At 35.1% G+C, this 17,350-nt stretch overlaps 1 protein-coding gene across 6 annotated transcripts in view; it reads left to right on the top strand.

Annotated features, from left to right (window-relative positions):
- The window catches only part of Hook3 (hook microtubule tethering protein 3), a 123,524-nt gene that overhangs the window by 15,449 nt on the left and 90,725 nt on the right, over window positions 1–17,350 (top strand). For 4 of the 6 annotated variants that reach the window (XM_071610155.1, XM_071610154.1, XM_071610153.1 and 1 more), the window contains exon 3: window positions 13,743–13,815. The exons of the other annotated variants lie outside the window; for them this stretch is intronic. In XM_071610155.1, coding sequence (XP_071466256.1) covers window positions 13,743–13,815 — 73 coding nt within the window. The remainder of the gene's footprint in view (window positions 1–13,742; window positions 13,816–17,350) is intronic. 6 annotated transcript variants of the gene reach the window in all.

Below are 17,350 nucleotides of genomic sequence, written 5' to 3'. Positions count from 1 at the left end.
TTGTGTGTGTGAATCTCCTTGTTACCACCATCCTGGTAGAGAAAACATTTCTAGTGCCCTAATGGCTCCCCTCATAGACTGCTCTGTAGTCCATATACCTTACTCCAGAAAATAGCTAAGATTGTGATGTCTACAACATTAAGTTCTGTCGGTTCTTGAACATCTTATTAAATGGAATCATGCAGTGCCTTATTCTTTGTTTTTTTTTTTTTTTTTTTCATTTATTATCTATGCAATACCTTCACATGTTTGGATAACATCTACTTTATTTCAAATGATTGTACAATAAGCCCAACCTTATCATCATTGGATTACTACTTTGTCAATTGATATTTAATGAACGGCTACTTTGTGTCCAACACTGGTGATACAAGGACAGGCCACACAGACATGGTATCCACCTCCACAGAATTTATAACATGGAAAAAAATATTAATTAAACTCTAAAATAAAATTGTAACAGAAGCTACAGAGGAGACCTATACAGTGTTACTAAACTTCCAAAAGGTATGGATATTCATCTTAGTTGAGGAAGTCATGAACATTTTTATTTATTTATTTTTTTTATGTGGTGCTGAGGATCGAACCCACTTGCCTTACACATGGGAGGCAAGTGCTCTACCACTAAGCCACAACCCCAGCTCCAGTCATGAACATTTTTACCTGAATAAGTAAAGGTAAATTAAATCTGAAAAATGGTAAGAGATTTAGAAGAGAAAGTTGCATATAAAGAGGCCCTTCAGGTTGATGGAATGTGGTAAACACTGCTATGGGAAGAAAGATTTGAGCTAAAGCAGGGGGCATTGTGCAAAACAAGCTGTAGCCAGACTATGTAGTCATGTGTCTTTATTCTAAGGATGTGAGAAGGAATTTAGGGGCTTTTAGGGAAGGGAAATGGGGGTTAACACAATTGCATTTAAATTTTGAAAATATTTGGGCTGCTGATATAAAATTAACTGAAAGAGGTTTAGGTGATGAGGGATGGTTAATTGGAAAGAAGTTTGTAGTAATTCAGAAGGAAGATGAAGGTACCTCAGAGTAGGAAGTGGCAAAGGAGATACAGACAAATGGACTCAAAATGGTACATAAAAACAGCAGATTTGATAATTTGTTTGGGGTAATGAGTAAAAGGGAGGTGTCAGTTGACTTTTTTGTTTCTGACGTGCAAATACACAGAACAGGATATTAGCCGCTTAAGTGGGAACACAGAAAGAGGATCTATTCTGGAGGAGTGCTGGACATGTTATGAGTTTAGTTTGGGGAACAGTATTCCTGAGTGGTATTGAGACATAAAGAGAAAATGCCATATTGGCAGTTGGCTATATAGGTCGGTGTTCAGAAGAAGAGTCTAAAGTGGCACTGTCTACATGGGTATTTCAATTGAAGGCATAAATGCAAATTAAATCAACATCAGGAGAGTATTAGGTCAAAAGAAAAAAGTTATTGGTTAGAGTATGAGCCAACAGAGGAGCCAAATAGTAGGAGGAAAGTCTGGAGTATGGGAGTTGATAAGAGAATTTTTTTTATATTTACTTTTAGTTCCATAGAACTAAATATTGGCCACAATATCTTTATTTCATTTTTATGTGGTGCTGAGGATCAAACCCAGTGCCTCATGCGTGCTAGGTGAGCTCTCTATTACTGAGCTAGAGCCCCAGCCCAGGAGAATTTTACTGAAAATATCAATCCTTTTCATTTTGTCTGAGCTAATGAGTAGAAATAATACCATATTGTAGTCTTTTTAATCAAACATGAATAGATCTAAATATGCTGATTATCAGAATAATTTTTTCTCTTTAGTCTTTTAAATAATTTTCCATTTATTTTACTACAGTTTCTTAAAGTTTTTTTTTTTTTAAATGAGCAGAAAATTGAGTTTCTACATTTGGTCTTCCCCCACCCTACTATCAGCATCCCACACTGGAGTGATGTGTTTGTTACAATGAATGAACTAACATTGTTACATAATTATCACCCAGAGGTCATAGTTTATATTAGGTTCACTCTTGGTTTTGTATATAATGAGAGTTTTGACAAATGCATTTCTTATAATATACTACATATAGTGTAATGCAAAGTAGTTTTTCTGCCCTAAATATCCTCCATGTTCTGCTTTTTCATCTTTGTCTCTGAACCCTTGGCAACCCTGATCTTTTTCTGTCTCCATAGTTTTGCCTTTTCCAAAATATCATATAGTTGAAATAATACGGTCTATAGCCTTTTTAGATTGACTTCTTTCAATTAGAATATATATTTAAGGTTCTTCCATGTTTTTTGAGGATTGATAATTCATTTCTTTTTAGAGCTTTAGTCTTCCTTCACAGTTTCATTGAGATTGCTCAGTGAATTGTTCTTTTTTGTGTGTGTGCTGGAGTTTGTACCTAGGGCCTTGCCCACGCTAAGCACAGGATGTCCTATTGTTTTATACCCTAACCCCAATTTGTGTGTTTTAAAAGTGTATAATTTGATAAATTTTGACCAGTGTTTATTCCCATGAAACTACCCCACAGACAAGATAATTAATATATCTAGCACTTCCAAAATTGGCCTCATGCCCCTTTGTTATCTCCCCCTTCCTGTTATTCTTTTCCTATCTTCAATCAACCACTGATTTATTTTCTATCCCTGTAGGTTAATTTACATTTTCTAGAATTGTAATATCACTGGACACACACAGTATGCTTTCTTTTGTTTCTTCCTTTTGTTTATCTATCTATTTATTATTTTGAGGAAGGCGGTGTAGCTCTTCCATGTAATGTAATTATTTTGAGATTCATTCATGCCTATGTTAATAGTTTATATGTATGTCATATGGATGGATATACCACAATTCATTCATCTGTTGGTATACATGCAGATTATTTCCAGCTTGGGGTTATTACAATTAAAGGTGCTGTGAACATTAGTGTACAAGTCTTTGTATGAACATATACTTTCATTTCTCTTGGATGAATGCCACCCAGGAATCATATGATATGGGTTATATGGCAAGGGTTATTTGGTATTTGAGAAACTGCCAAACTGTTTCAAAAGTGAGTTTATCATTTATCATAGGCAGTTTAAGAGTTCCCATTGCTTTAGTCTTACTAACACTAGCTAAGGTCAGTACTTTTAATTTTAGTCATTACAGTGATGTGGTCTTTAATTTGCATTTCTATAATGATTAATATTGAGTATCTTTTCACATTTGTCATCCATATATCTTCCATGATGAACTGTCTGCTGTAATCTTTTGTTTTTTGTTTTTTTGCAATACTGAGGTGCTTTACCACTGAGTTACATCTCTAGCCCATTTTATTTTGAGTTGCTGAGGCTGGCTGCAAACTTATGATCCTTCTGCCTTAGCCTCCTCAGTTGCTGGGATTACAGGCATGCACCACCAAGCCCAGCTGTTTTCTTAAATTTAGAATTTACATACTGTAAACACAAGTCCTTTGCCAGATGTACCTTTTTGTTGTTATTTACTTTATTCATTTATTTTGTAGTACTGGGGATAGAACCCATGGGTGCTTTCCTCTGCCCCCCTCCTTTTTTTTTTTAATTTTGAGAGTCTTGTAAGTTGCTAAAGCAGGCTTCAAACTTTGAATTGTCTTGCTTCAGCCTCTCAAGTCAATGGTATTATAGATGTATACTACTAATGCCCAACTCTCAGATGTATATTTTAAAATATTTTCTTTTAATCTGTGGTCTTTCTTTTCATTTCTATAGTGTCATTTGCAGAGCAAAAATATTAATTTTGATACTTTATTTTGTAGTTTGATTTTTTTATTATATTAAATCTTTCCCAAACCCACAGTCACTAAGATTTTTCTCCTTTATTTTCCTCATATGTTTCATAGTTTCAGTATTTACATTTAGATCTGTGGTAAATTTTGAGTTACGTTCTGCATATGGTACAAAGTATAAGGATAGAGTGCTTATTTGTTGTTGAAGCATTATTGAAAAGATTCCCACATTTCAGGACTTTTGGTTGTTAAACTGCTTAATGATTTGACAGACCTCCATGGATGATTAGACTTTTGTTTATTTAAATATTTTCCACTAAAACTTAAGAGTTGCAGAAACTATCCTTTTGCATCTGTGTATCAAATGCAAATGAATTTTTTTCCTTAAGTCTTTAGGGAACTGTGATTGTTTGGATAATATTATCTAAACCATTTGTAGATTTAACTTGAGTGTTTATGCCAGAAAACCTGTGATTTTTGATAATCCTACAGTGCATGTGCCAAAAACAGTCAATATTTTGCCCTGATCTGACTTTAGTTCCCTTTGCCTTCTTGCTCTGGAAGAGTTTTCCCTGAAAAACACTGCTTTTGCAGACTTCACAAGGAGTGGCTATTTCTCTCACAGGCTTCCTAATACCACTTTATCCAATGGTGGTGCTCCTCAATATGACTTCTAGACCACCTTCCCTCATTTTCTCAAAAAACCTGTAATTTTGAATTTTATGACATAATCTCCTACCCCTTGTTACTGTAATTGTGTTTCTTTTTTTAATGTTGTGTCTATAGATGTTCTCTTTTTTTTAAGCTCTACTTAGTTTTCTTTTTTAATATCTTTATTTATTTATTTTTTTATGTGGTGCTAAGGATCGAACCCAGTGCCTTACACATGCGAGGCATGCACTCTACCACTGAGCTACAGCCCCAGCCCCTGTAATTGTGTTTCATTTCCATTTTGGATCCTGGCTCATTGTCTCTCTTTCTAATTCTACTTTTGTCTAAATTCTTGGTGATTCAAATATTCACCTACATGATCCTTCATATCCTTGCCTATCAGTTTCTTCTTCATTTATCTTCTGTTCAATTTCAGCCATCAATTCCCATGGTCATGCCCTATATCTCATAATTACAAATAACATGTAATCCCTCCATATCCTTAGTTTGCTATTTGCTATTGTCTTATCACTACTTCTTGCCCTTCTGTTTTACTTGCTCTGGAATCAAGACCCTAATCATTCTTCAATGCTTTCCTACCAGTAGGACCTCAATACTTTCCTTCATCTTCATGCTGCTTGCTCGAACGCCACCCCCCCCCCCCCCCCCCCCGCCCAATTCAGCTGAGATGCCTTGGTCAGTCATAATCACTCCTTTGTTGTGCACTTTAGCTTCTTTGCTTCTTCTATTTATTTGTATTTATTTTATAGAAACCACAGTTCTGGTTATATCTAATGTTTTGTCTCTTCTGCTTTTCACCTATGTAACTGAATCTGGCTGGGTTAGGTGGTGGAGACAACACAAACATGCTGATGGATCTCACTTAATTTCTTACCAAGAAACCTTAAGTGTTACTTTATAAAATCCCACAGTTGTATTAGCTTCCTAGTTCTTCTACTCTTCTAGATGACTACTTTATGCTTACTTCAAACCTCTAGTCTTATCCTCCTTACCTCATCTTATAAGATAGGAAACATCCTACTTCTCAGCAAATTGAAACAAAGAAAAATTTCTATAGAACCCATGACTACATTTACCCACCTACCAGCATTCTGGTTCATTTTGCCTTGCTGCTTGTTACCACACGTGATCTATAATGTTGAGCAGAGAGAATCGATCCTATCCTAACAGTAGGACCTGCACTTTGTATATTGGATCCTGTTCTCTCTCAACTAATCAGGATCATCACTTTACCCATTCTTCCCACTTACCCTACTCATCAATTTTCTCCTCTTTACTGGTCATACCCATTACTATGCAAGCAAATTCTTAATTTCTTTTATCTTTAAAAATACTTTTCCTGTTCTCGCTTTTGTTAGACATTACTCCATTTTTTCTCCCTTTGCAGCAAAACTCCTTTAAAGAGTAGTCTGTACCCAGTTGTCTGGATTCTTCCCCTCTTGCTCTCTTAAGTGCACTTTTTCCTACCACTATATTAAAACTACACTTGTCGTGGCTTCCAATGATCTACATATAGCTAATTGTAGTGGTCCAATCTCGGTTTTTGTCTTAAACTGTCAGCACTGTTTTTGTGGTACTGTGGGTTAAACCCATGCTCAGCAAGTTCTCTATCACTGAGCTATATCCTCAGCTTTGTCCTCATCAGACTTTTTACCTTCTTGTAACACTTTTTAAAATTGGCTTCCAGGATACTAGAGTGATTTTTTTTTTGTTTTTATTTTTAATAAGTCATATTTGCTGCTTAGAACCCAACACTGGTGTCCCATTTCACTCAGGATAAGAGCAAAAAAAACTTAGGATTTTAAGTACTATTAAATCCTAAGTTATCTGGGCTACTTATATTACTGCTCTGACCTCATTCACTAGTGTTCTTTACCATAAAGGCTGCATTGCTCATCCTCAGGCACATTGGGCATCTCCTGCTTTGGGGTTTTTGTGTGACCTTTCCCTCAGCCTTCACTGATATTGGTTCATTTCTCAATGTAACTATCCTGACCACCCTGTTTAATGTTGGCACTGCTCTTATACTTCATATCCCCTTATCCTGTTGTGTAGATGTTAAGAAAATATTTGCTGAATAAATGAATATGGAATATACAATTTTGATTAAAAGGAAGCAACTTTATCTTTTAGCGAATGAATCTCTATCTTCTTTTAGTGAATCTTCAAGGATTCAGTACTCTTGTTTTCCATCAACAATTTCAGGGATGCCAATTGGATATCCTGTAGTTGGATTCAATTCTGATACTATCTGAAGTAGGCCAGACCTAACAAGTTAATGGCATAGTACTCCAATTCTGAGTTAATGCACACCTCACGTGTGAAAGTTAAGGTGAGAGTTAAGACCTCAGTTCCGTGAGACAGCCACCACGTCAGATGCCAACTGGAAATAGGGTTCTCAGTGCATCTTTAATTTCTTCTGGTCAACTACAAATTCAGTTGTTCCCATGCCCCAAATTTTGATAATTTATTACAGTAACTCACAGAACTTAACAATTGCAATTTTATTATAAAGGACATAACTCAAGAACAGATGTGTAGGCAAGCAAATGTACTGCAGAGCTTCTATAACTTCTCTGGGTACAGCATCCTCTCTGTATATCAGTGTGTTACCAACCCAGAAGCTCCTAGAATTCTGTTGTTTACAGTTTTTATTTAGAGTTTTATTACATCCGGCATGATTGAAATCATTGGTGATGTGATTGAACTCCATCTCCAGTCCCACTCTCCTTCCCAGAGGTCGGGACTGAAAGTCCCAACCTATAATCGTGTGACTGTTTTTTCTGGAACCAATCCCAGTTCTGAAGCTATCATGAATTGCCTGATTAACATCAAACTCTGGTGTGATTAAAAGGGTCTGATGAATTATAAGAAACACCTGTCACTTAGGAAATTCCAAGGGTTTAGAAGATCAGTCTAGGAACAAGGATAAAGATTATATATTTTGGGGGAAGGGTGCTGAGGATTAAACACAGGAGTGCTTTACCACTAAGCTACAATCCCCAGTTCTATTTTTTTTATTTTGAGACAAGTTCTTGCTGAGTTGTTGAGGCTGGCCTCAAACTTTCCATCCTCCTCTCTCAGCCTTCTGAGTTGCTGGGATTATAGGCCTATGCCATCACGCCCAGCTCAAAATATATTTATTATACCACAACAACATGCTGATTGAGAGAATAAGGTCAGAAGGAGCAAGTTGTGCCCCTAAGTGCCATCAATTTTTGTTTTCAAAGCTCATGAAAGATGGAAAAAGAAAATAGATAGAACCAAATAGGATAAAATGGAAGTCAAACATTGGACAATGGTGAAATGCCTGATAAATGGATACTTTTTTGTTGATAGTACTCTAAGTTGTCTGTCCTTGGAGTCTATCCCTTATGTGCTTGTATTGCTTATTTCGATTAAGATAATTTGCTCTATTTCTGTTGTCATTTATGGATGTGAAATTTAATTATTGTAGTAAACATTTAGTGGCAGGCCACCAATATGATTATTTTTAGTAGTTAAAAAGGTTGTTAGGAAATAGTTGTAACTAATGTCAAAAGACAAAAATTACAACACATATAGTTTACAGGTTTTAACTGGCTTACTTGTGACTCTAGAATTGGCAACACATCATTCTATAAAGTAGAATGAATGTTTCAAGGAGCTGAACAGAGGAGGTTGGTTTTATAAAGAGAAAAGGGCTGAGGAAAGCAAAAGCAGGAAAAAAGCCAATTGGTCATTTTAAAGTCATTTTTCTTGTAAACATTAAAAAGAGCACTTCTGTAATACCAGGTGAAACTGGCTATTCTTTCTTACTCCTAATTCCTTGGAAGCTTAGATGAACAATTTTGACTAACTTCACAATGTATGACTGATTTGGTCTGTGGGCCTAGTGCGAAGAGCTTGGTCCAAACCAATGTCCTCATCTAAATTTATTTTAAGAATCAGCACATGTATAAAAATATTAAAGTTTGCTTATGCAAATGTCATTAAGAAATGGAACCAAAACACACTTGTGACCCATCTTAATTTGGAAGGGTTCAAAAAAGAATATTACTTAAATAATTTTAGCAGTAAAAGTAAAATTTTATTTTTTTGGTTTCTGTGAAGTTATTTGACTACAAAAAGATAATATATTCCTGGAGTTATTTTTAAGGATTAAAATCAATAGACTTTTCCCTTATCCTAAGTTATGATTAGTGTATTATAAGTACAGATATGTAAATGTGTTACTGGTAAAATTTAAGGAAATGATTTTGGTTTTTGTTGGCAGGAGTCAGATCATAGGAAGAAACTAAAGATACATTGTTGTTGTTATTTATATATTTGCAGAACTATAATCTGCTTGTAGAGTTTTGAGAAAATTACCTTTTTTATGTGATCCTAGCCTGAGACCATTAAGTAAGGAGTACTTAGAAAACATTGCTGAAATTGTAAACTACTGAAAGAAAGAGAAGTTGTAGCAAGAGGCCTTCATTTGGAGTCAAAGCTTATTATTAGGAAAAGTTACATTGAACTTAAGAACATTTTAGACATACTATTCTTGGTATGTTCTGCCTAATTAAAGGTTGGAAGCTTATTGAATAAGTGTTACCACTTTCCAGAAATTTATTGAGAAGGAGCTAGCTATGTACCAGACGTGAGACCAGATAAGATAGCAGTAACTACGAGTGCCAGCCCATAATTGATGTAGAATGTCATGAGTAACATTGGTCTTTTTCTACTTATGACCTAGTTTACTGAGCCTTAAGGAGATAATTGATCATGAGACCTTAGTGTTTTTTGCTAGAACCAGTTATGTTTGTTGAATTCTACCGATCTGTTTTAACAAAATGATTGTACTCTCAACTCTGCCATTTAACCATTTTTGAACCTGGGAAAATTAATCTGAGTCTAATATTCCTTAACTTTAACAAAATAATAGTACCTTCCTTACAATGCCTTTGTGAATGTGAAGTGCCTGTTTTAGTGCCTGATCTGTATCACATATTGTAATACATGCATTCCTGGTGTAATATGTGATGTATTTGATACTAGCTGCTGTTTTTGTTGTCTTCCTTTTTTATTGCAAACATGATTCTGAGATTTTTTTTTTAAAAGAGAGAGTGAGAGAGAGAGAGAGAATTTTTTTTTTAAATATTTATTTTTTTTAGTTATCGGCGGACACAACATCCTTGCTTGTATGTGGTGCTGAGGATCGAATCCGGGCCGCACGCATGCCAGGCGAGCGCGCCACTGCTTGAGCCACATCCCCAGCCCTGATTCTGAGATTTTAATTGGTAATCTTTCAAGGATTAAGCAAACTATATCATGCTGGATTTGAAACATTTTAGATTTTTCTGAGTATTTTTCATAAGGATTATTACTCGAAATTGGAGTATGAAGTATTCTATAACCTTGGAGTTCAAAATATATAATTTCATAGACATTTAAAAGCATTTTTAAAACAAGGAATTCCTGGGTAAAGCATAACTATCTTTTAACTATGAATCTGACTTGATACCTAGCCAGTAAGTTCAGAGTCCTTGGCTTTGGATAATTATCAGCTGCACAGTACCAGACTCACACATTGTCCTCTTATGAGTCTTTTTTAATTGGAAAGATTAATACTTGATTGCCAGTGATTGTGCTTTTTAGATTTAGTATCAAAAATAACATTGACTATTTTCTAACTTTTATAATAATTCTTTAATATTTTAGGAAAATCCACGTTGGTTGTTTTTCTTTTATTATCTATTTTTCTAAGAGGTTTTAAGCAAAAAGAATGTTTTTAGGGATTATTCACACAGTTTACAGTAGTCCTTTACAAGTGTCCTTGTATGTGGAGAAACAGAAAAAAAAGTTCATCTACAGAGAGAAAATGGTATAGATGGAAAGAAAGAACAAAGATGAAGGTCAGAAAGCACTGGGTAGATTCTTATTCTAGCACTTTGTAAAGCCCGGCTATCTTTTAGTAACATAATATACTCTAGTGATCTTCCCCCAAGTTGCCTTTCTTTGGGTAAATTTGCTCAGATTGGTTTCTCTGAATAGCAAAACCTCACATAAAAACACTAAAGTAAACTTAAAACAAAAATAGATGGATATGAATATCCATATGCCTAACAATGATATAATATCCATATGCCTTCCTTCTATATATAAATGGATTGTAAACCTAAATATAAGCCTGTGTAAATTTCTTTCACAAAAACAGCAATAAATCTTTATGACCTTGAGCTAGGCAGACTCCCTAGATAAAACATCAAAACTACTAGAGAGAGAAATTAAATTTCATCAATATGCCGTCAAGAAAGTGAAAAGACAGCTCACAGAAGGGGAAAAATGTTTACATGTGTCCTTGTATCCTGAATGTTAAAACAAAAAGAACAGAAACATAATTTTGTAATAAAAGACACACAGTTTTTCAAGGGACAAATTATCTGGTTAGACATTTCTTCAAAGAGGACAGTATAAATGGCCAATAAACCCATGAATAGATGCTTACCATCATTAATCATCAGAGAAACACAAATCAAAAGCAGAAGGAGATACCACTTCACCACTAGTATCACTATAACCAAGTAGACAAATAATAAGTGTTGACAGGGCTGTTCAGAAATTGGAACCCTCATACATTGCTGGTAGGCTTGCAAAACAATGTAGCTGTTTTGGAAAACCAGTCGTGGTTCAGATGTTAAACAAAATTGTCAGGGGACTCAGCAATTCTACCCTTAGCCATATGCCAGGCAAAACATATGCCATACAAGAATGGGTATTTGAGTGTCAAAGCATCATTATTCATAATAGCCTAAAAGTGAAACAACCCAAATATAATTAGCTGATGAATACCAAAGGCAGAACATTCTCTCTAATAATGTGGATGATAACCCACAACATGAGAGGGCAAGATTAGAAGGTGGACTAGACAAAGGGGAAAAAAGGGAAGGGAGAGGGGATGGAAATAGAAAAGACAGTAGAATGAACCAGACATAGCTTTCCTAATCTTATGTATGACCAGTGTATCTCCACATCATATACAACCACAATAATGGAATCCTAATTGGAACAATTATACTTATTCTACATATGTATAATATGGCAAAATACACTCTACTCATATATATCTGGAAAGAAGAAATTAAGCAGATGTGAGCAACTACAAAAAAAAAAAAGCTAATGAATGGATAAACAAAATGTGGTTACAATCATAAGTCACTTAACAGTAGGGATACTGGCTGAGAAAGCATCATTAGACAATTTTTGTCATTGTGCAGACATCATAGTACTTAAAACACAAAGATAGCTACAGCATTACTAGGCAATATATCTTATGGAACCACCTTATACATGCAGTCCATCCATCATTGACCAAAATATGTGGTGCAGGACTATATACACATAAATGGAAAATTATTCAGCCATAAAAAGAAGTGAAGTAATGATACATGCTGCAATATTGATAAACATTTTCAAACACTAAGTGAAAGAAGCAGGAAAAGGTGAAGAGAAGACAAAAGAACACATAATGTATGATTTTATTTGTATGGAATGTTCAGAATAGACAAACTCATGGAGATATAAAGTAGATTAATGATGTCCAGGAACTGGGAAGATGGTGAAATGGAGAGTGACGACTAACGGATGCAGGGTTTTGTGGAAAAGGATACAAATGCCCTAAGATTAGATTGTGGTGATGGTTGTACAACTTTGAACATTGTATACTAACCTAGTTTGTATTCTTTAAATGGGTAAATTGTATGACACCTGATTTATATCTCAATAAAACTGTTTTTTTTTTAAAGTAGATAGAAAATATAGTATGTTATCTAGTGATAAAGAAACAAGCTCTAACTGAGTGGTGGATGCCTGTAACCCCAGCATCTGGGGAAGTTGAAGCAAGAGGATCATGAGTTCAAAGCCAGCCTCAGCAATTTAGCAAGGCACTAAGCAACTCAGTGAGAACCTGTCTCAAAATAAAATACAAAAAAGAGCTGTGGATGTGTCTCAGTGGTCGAGCGCCCCTGAGTTCAATCCCTGGTACACCTCCCCCACCCCACCTCCACCCCCCAAAAAGAAACAGGCTTCAGCTGGGCGAGAGGTGCAAGCCTATAATCCCAGTGACTCACAGGCTGAGACAGAAGAATCATAAGTTCAAAGCCAGCCTCAGCAACTTAGAGAGGCCCTAAGCAACTTAGTGAGTTGCCCTAAGCAACTTTAGTGTCTCAAAAGTAAAATATGAAAAGGGCTGGGATGTGGTTTAGCACCCCTGGGTTGAATCCCTGGTATAGGGGGGAAAAAAAAAAAAAGAAAAAGGCTTCAAAAATAATTAACTGATCTCTAAAAAATAACAGTTTGGGGTTATGTATTTATTACCTAAATATTTTTTTTTCATAAGGAAAGTTAAAATTGCTAAGTAGCTGTTGCTTCATTTGAAGCTAATTGGAATAAAATTTTGTACTGATTGTATTTATTGGCTTGAATTACACCAGAAGTTTAAATAGATTTATTCTAATGTATCTGTCTCATTGCCCTTTTTTTTCAGGGGTAGGGGAGTTTGAATAGAGACAGGTATGTCATGGAAAGATCATGGACTTAGCATTTGTTAGGCCAGGACAAATACAGGTGCCCATCCAGGTTTTGGACAAATAATATAATTTCTTAGACTATCCATTTGAAAACTTTAAAATAAGTGAGTTGCTGGGTGTGAGAATTTTGAAGTTTCTTTTTCTTCCTAGTTGTTTGTTAGAAGTATGGGAGATTTTCCTAGGAAAAATAAAATTTAAATAAATAAATACAAGTATAATTAGGTTCTAGCCATGTTTTAATGTATTTGTTCATATTAATGTTAGATTTTAAGCATTTTATAAACAAATGTTTAGACTCTATGTAATGTCTAAACCTAGAATAGGTTCTCAAGTTATTTAAAGAAACCAAAATTTAACTACATTGTGGGTGGTCTTTGAAGTATTAGGTGATAGAGATCATTAAAAATATTAACTAAAAATTTTATTTTAATTTTTTAGTCTTTTAAAAATTGTCATTGATTTTGACTGTTTTTTTAGATATTTGCATAGCATCTACAGTTAATTCTCGCACTTTCAACTAATTTTTAGAATATACTAACTTATGTCACCGTTTTTTTCCTGTTAGGGGTTTTTAATAATAAAATACATATTTTTATGACAGCTAAAAACAGGTTGAATTTAGAGAAATCTGCTATAACTACACATGGCCTTTTATACTGAGTTATTTAGTGGCTGATGTGTGGCAAATACATTTTTATGCTTCACTTAAATAATGGTATGGGGTGGGATTCAATTGTCTGTTTTTTAGCATGATTAGCTACATGATTTTAATATACTAGCATTTCTTTATTTGCAGAGATCCTGCATATTTTGATGAAAATTGGCTAAACAGAATCAAAACTGAAGTGGGAGATAATTGGAGGCTAAAGGTATTTCTTTTTGTTGTACCATCTATTGAATCTTTAAATGTTTGTGTGTGTTTGATATTTGTTATGGTGGTGGTTTTTGTTTGTTTGTTTAGTCTAATACATTTAGTAAGTTTTAGAAACCTAGGTAATCCATAGTGAAATAATCTAGAATTAAAGATTGGAGGTATCCTGAAGTCAGTAAGACATAGTTAGTGAGGGCATGGGCTTTGGAGCCAGAGTGCCTGTGTTCTCACACAGGTCTACCAGTACTTTCTGTGGGGAGGTGTTGTCATCTTTCTGTGTTTCAATTTCCCCACTGTAAAATACAGATTGTAATGGGATCTACCTCACAGAAATAAGTGAGTTATTGTGTACTTAGAATAGCACACAGAGGCTGGGGTTGTAGCTCAGTGGTAGAGCACTTGCCTGGCACATGTGAGGCACTGGGTTTGATCCTCGGAACCACATAAAAATAAATAAATAAAATAAAGGTATTATGTCCACCTATAACAACAACAACAACAAAATAGCGCATAGTATGTGTGTTAGTTGCCAATGGTGATGGTTGTGTTAGTATTGAGAAAATGTTGATCATTATTTACTGTGTCCAAACACTCAAAGAATGAAACATTTTCATTTCTTTCCTAGTAACCTTAAATTCCAGTATTTCTCAGTCTTAAACCAAACCCACAATAAGAAATATAGTTTACTTTTGTAACCTGATGCCCACCTGAATGTGTGTGCATATATAGGCAAGCAGCTTTTTATTCATACTTTATATACTGATGTTTTTATTTTATTTTTTCAAATGTTGGTTGCAATCCACTAAATTTTTTTCTTTATATTTTTAAATAATTATATGCTCACAGGAAGTTGGTCCTGTGTAACTTTTCATCCAGTTTCTCTATTGGTAGTATCATCTATAACTATAATACATTATCAAAATAGGGAATTAAACTTTTTATGATGTCCAGATCATTTGGATTTTACCAGTGTTGCATGTACTTCTGTTTGTATGTTCAGTTCTTTGTCACCGTCTCATGGCATAGCATATTTCATTACTAATCACAGGGTACAGAACTATGCTATCACCAGAGGCTTCCTGGTGCTGCCTTTAAAGCCACATTCATAATACCAACACACTTGTGTCCTTGCAGCCACCAATTTCTTCTACTTTTCTGTAATTTTGGTACACTAGATAGATAGATTTTTTCTTTTTAATATATACCTGTATATACTAGTGGAGACTCAGAAATGCAAATGATTAAGCATGTAAAGCCCCTGATCTGTCTGGATTTTTTTTTTCCTTTTTTCATTCATATATTCATTCACAAATTTGTTTATGAACAAAGGAATGAGTAAATGATGGGGTCTCGCTCTGTTGCTCAGGCTGGTCTTGAACTTTTGGCCTCACGTGGTCCTCCCACCTCAGCTTCCTGATTACCTGAGACTACAGAAGCATACCCACCAAGTCCAGCCCTGGTTTGTCTTTATATTTCCCCCAGAAAGCACTTGCTTGATTAACAAGTGTTGGTTGCTTAAGTATTGGGACTGACAAAATCTAATTCCTTCTTTTTTCTAAGCAAGGGAATGAAAACTGTTTAATGGCTCTGTTTTAATTTCTGAACAACCTTTCAAGATTAGGCAATTAAAGTAATCATTATATGATGTTATAGTGTGTTCAAAACAATTTAGGCATGTTTAAGATAATGCTACTAATCCTTTTGTGTTTGCTTGCTGGCTTGATCAAAAGGGGAGTTGCATATTCTCTTCCCCATGTGCACAGAAACACACACATGCCCAGATGCACTATATTCGTTGTCATGAGCATGTGGCAATGGTATTTAGACAGATAAAAATTCAGTTATACAATAAAAATGTTTATTATATTCTTAATGTTTAGAACTGAAATTTGTTTTCCATATTTTACCTTAAGTTATACTTCCTCAATTTTATGATGCCATTGAGTAAAAAATATGATATATATCTTTGTGATTGAGGAAAAGCTAGTCTTTTAAATGAACATATTTGTTTTTAAGATATTCTAATTTTAAATATATGAGAAAAAGGATCATCTTAGAATAGGACTAAAGAAAATAAAGAATTTTCATATCTCTAAATTCTTCCAGAAGAACAAACATGTTATTTTTGAAGTTTATTATTGTTTTTAATAAATGAGCAAGTTTTTAGTTTATTTTTTCTTAAAAATAAATGTCTTCAACCCTTGGGTTGCCCTTAATTAATTCAGCCTCTTTTTAAAAAAACATAAATCTATAGTTTTATTAAGACAAAAACTGACCATGTATAGGAAGTTTACATTTAAACAAAGTTTTCATAGAAATCTAACACAGGCCTAAAAAAGATTTTATAATGTAGCTCTAATACATGTTAATCTTCTAAGACCAGGTCTTTTGAAATCATTTGACCCTTAAATTGACTCAATGAAACTTGTGCTGTCAGTGAATGAAACTTGCACTGATGGTTTCAGAATTTAGAATTAAAAAATGAGTTTCCAGTAGTTTTTCCAGTAGTTTCCATCCTAAGAGCATGGGCTGTCCTCTTTCTCTAGTCTCCTCTTTACCTCCCTTGGTGCCCCCCCACATCCCTCCCACCTGCGCCCCCCCATGCCCCACCCCCCAGTATATCAGCCATTGGTTTGGATGGACAAGCTGATATTTATAACTTCATAATTTGGAAAAAAAAGGGGGTCTTTTTGTTTAACTTCAGGAATTAGCACCTCTAAGACAGAATGATCTGCCTAAATATACTCTCCCAATAAAACACTTTCCCATCTCAACTCAGTTTCCATCTCCAAAGTGGCAGCTGTGATAATTTTGTGGGGAACAACATTAAGCTCACTTTGGCTCATAAGTTTCAGGCATTCACAGCCTTTAAATAGTCTCTCACAAGTCTTCATTTATGGTGCCAATGACATTTTTTGAAATGGTAAAATACTTACCTCTTCCAATCATTAGTTACTTGTTCTTTCCATTGTTTTGCCATATTCCCAGTCAGGCCCCCATTTTTAAAAAATTGTTTATTTTAATGAGGTGCTGAGGATCGAACCCAGTGCCTCACAAGTGCTGCGCAAGTGCTCTACCACTGAGTCACAGCCCCAGCCCCTCAGGCCCCAAATTTTAACTACAGTGATCCTATTCATTTCTCTTCTACCCCACCCTATCCTTCCCACCCCCAAATACTACACCATTAATAGCCAAAAACTATACACATGCTGCACTATAAAAAATGCAAAGTTAAGCACAGGGTATGATGGTGCACACCTGTAATCCTAACAACTTGGGTGGTGGAGGCAGGAAGATTGCAAGTTTGAGGCCAGCTCTAAGCAATTTAGTGAGACCTATCTGAAAACTAAAAAGGCTGGGGATGTAGCTCAGTGGTAAAGCACCCCTGAGTTCAATCTCCAGTACCGGAAGAAAAAAAGAAAGCATTATTAGGAAGAGGGCTATGGGTTGTGGAGATGTTCTTGGAAGATTGACAGTACCTTTTTGCTTTCCCACACACCCAATTCTCCAGAGTTTGACCTTCATCGAAGGCT

Source organism: Marmota flaviventris, chromosome 3 (assembly GCF_047511675.1).
Source record: "Marmota flaviventris isolate mMarFla1 chromosome 3, mMarFla1.hap1, whole genome shotgun sequence".
Classification (NCBI taxonomy): domain Eukaryota; kingdom Metazoa; phylum Chordata; class Mammalia; order Rodentia; family Sciuridae; genus Marmota; species Marmota flaviventris.
The sequence above is the reverse complement of the archived record's forward strand: the minus strand, read 5'-3'. Positions and strand labels throughout refer to the sequence as shown.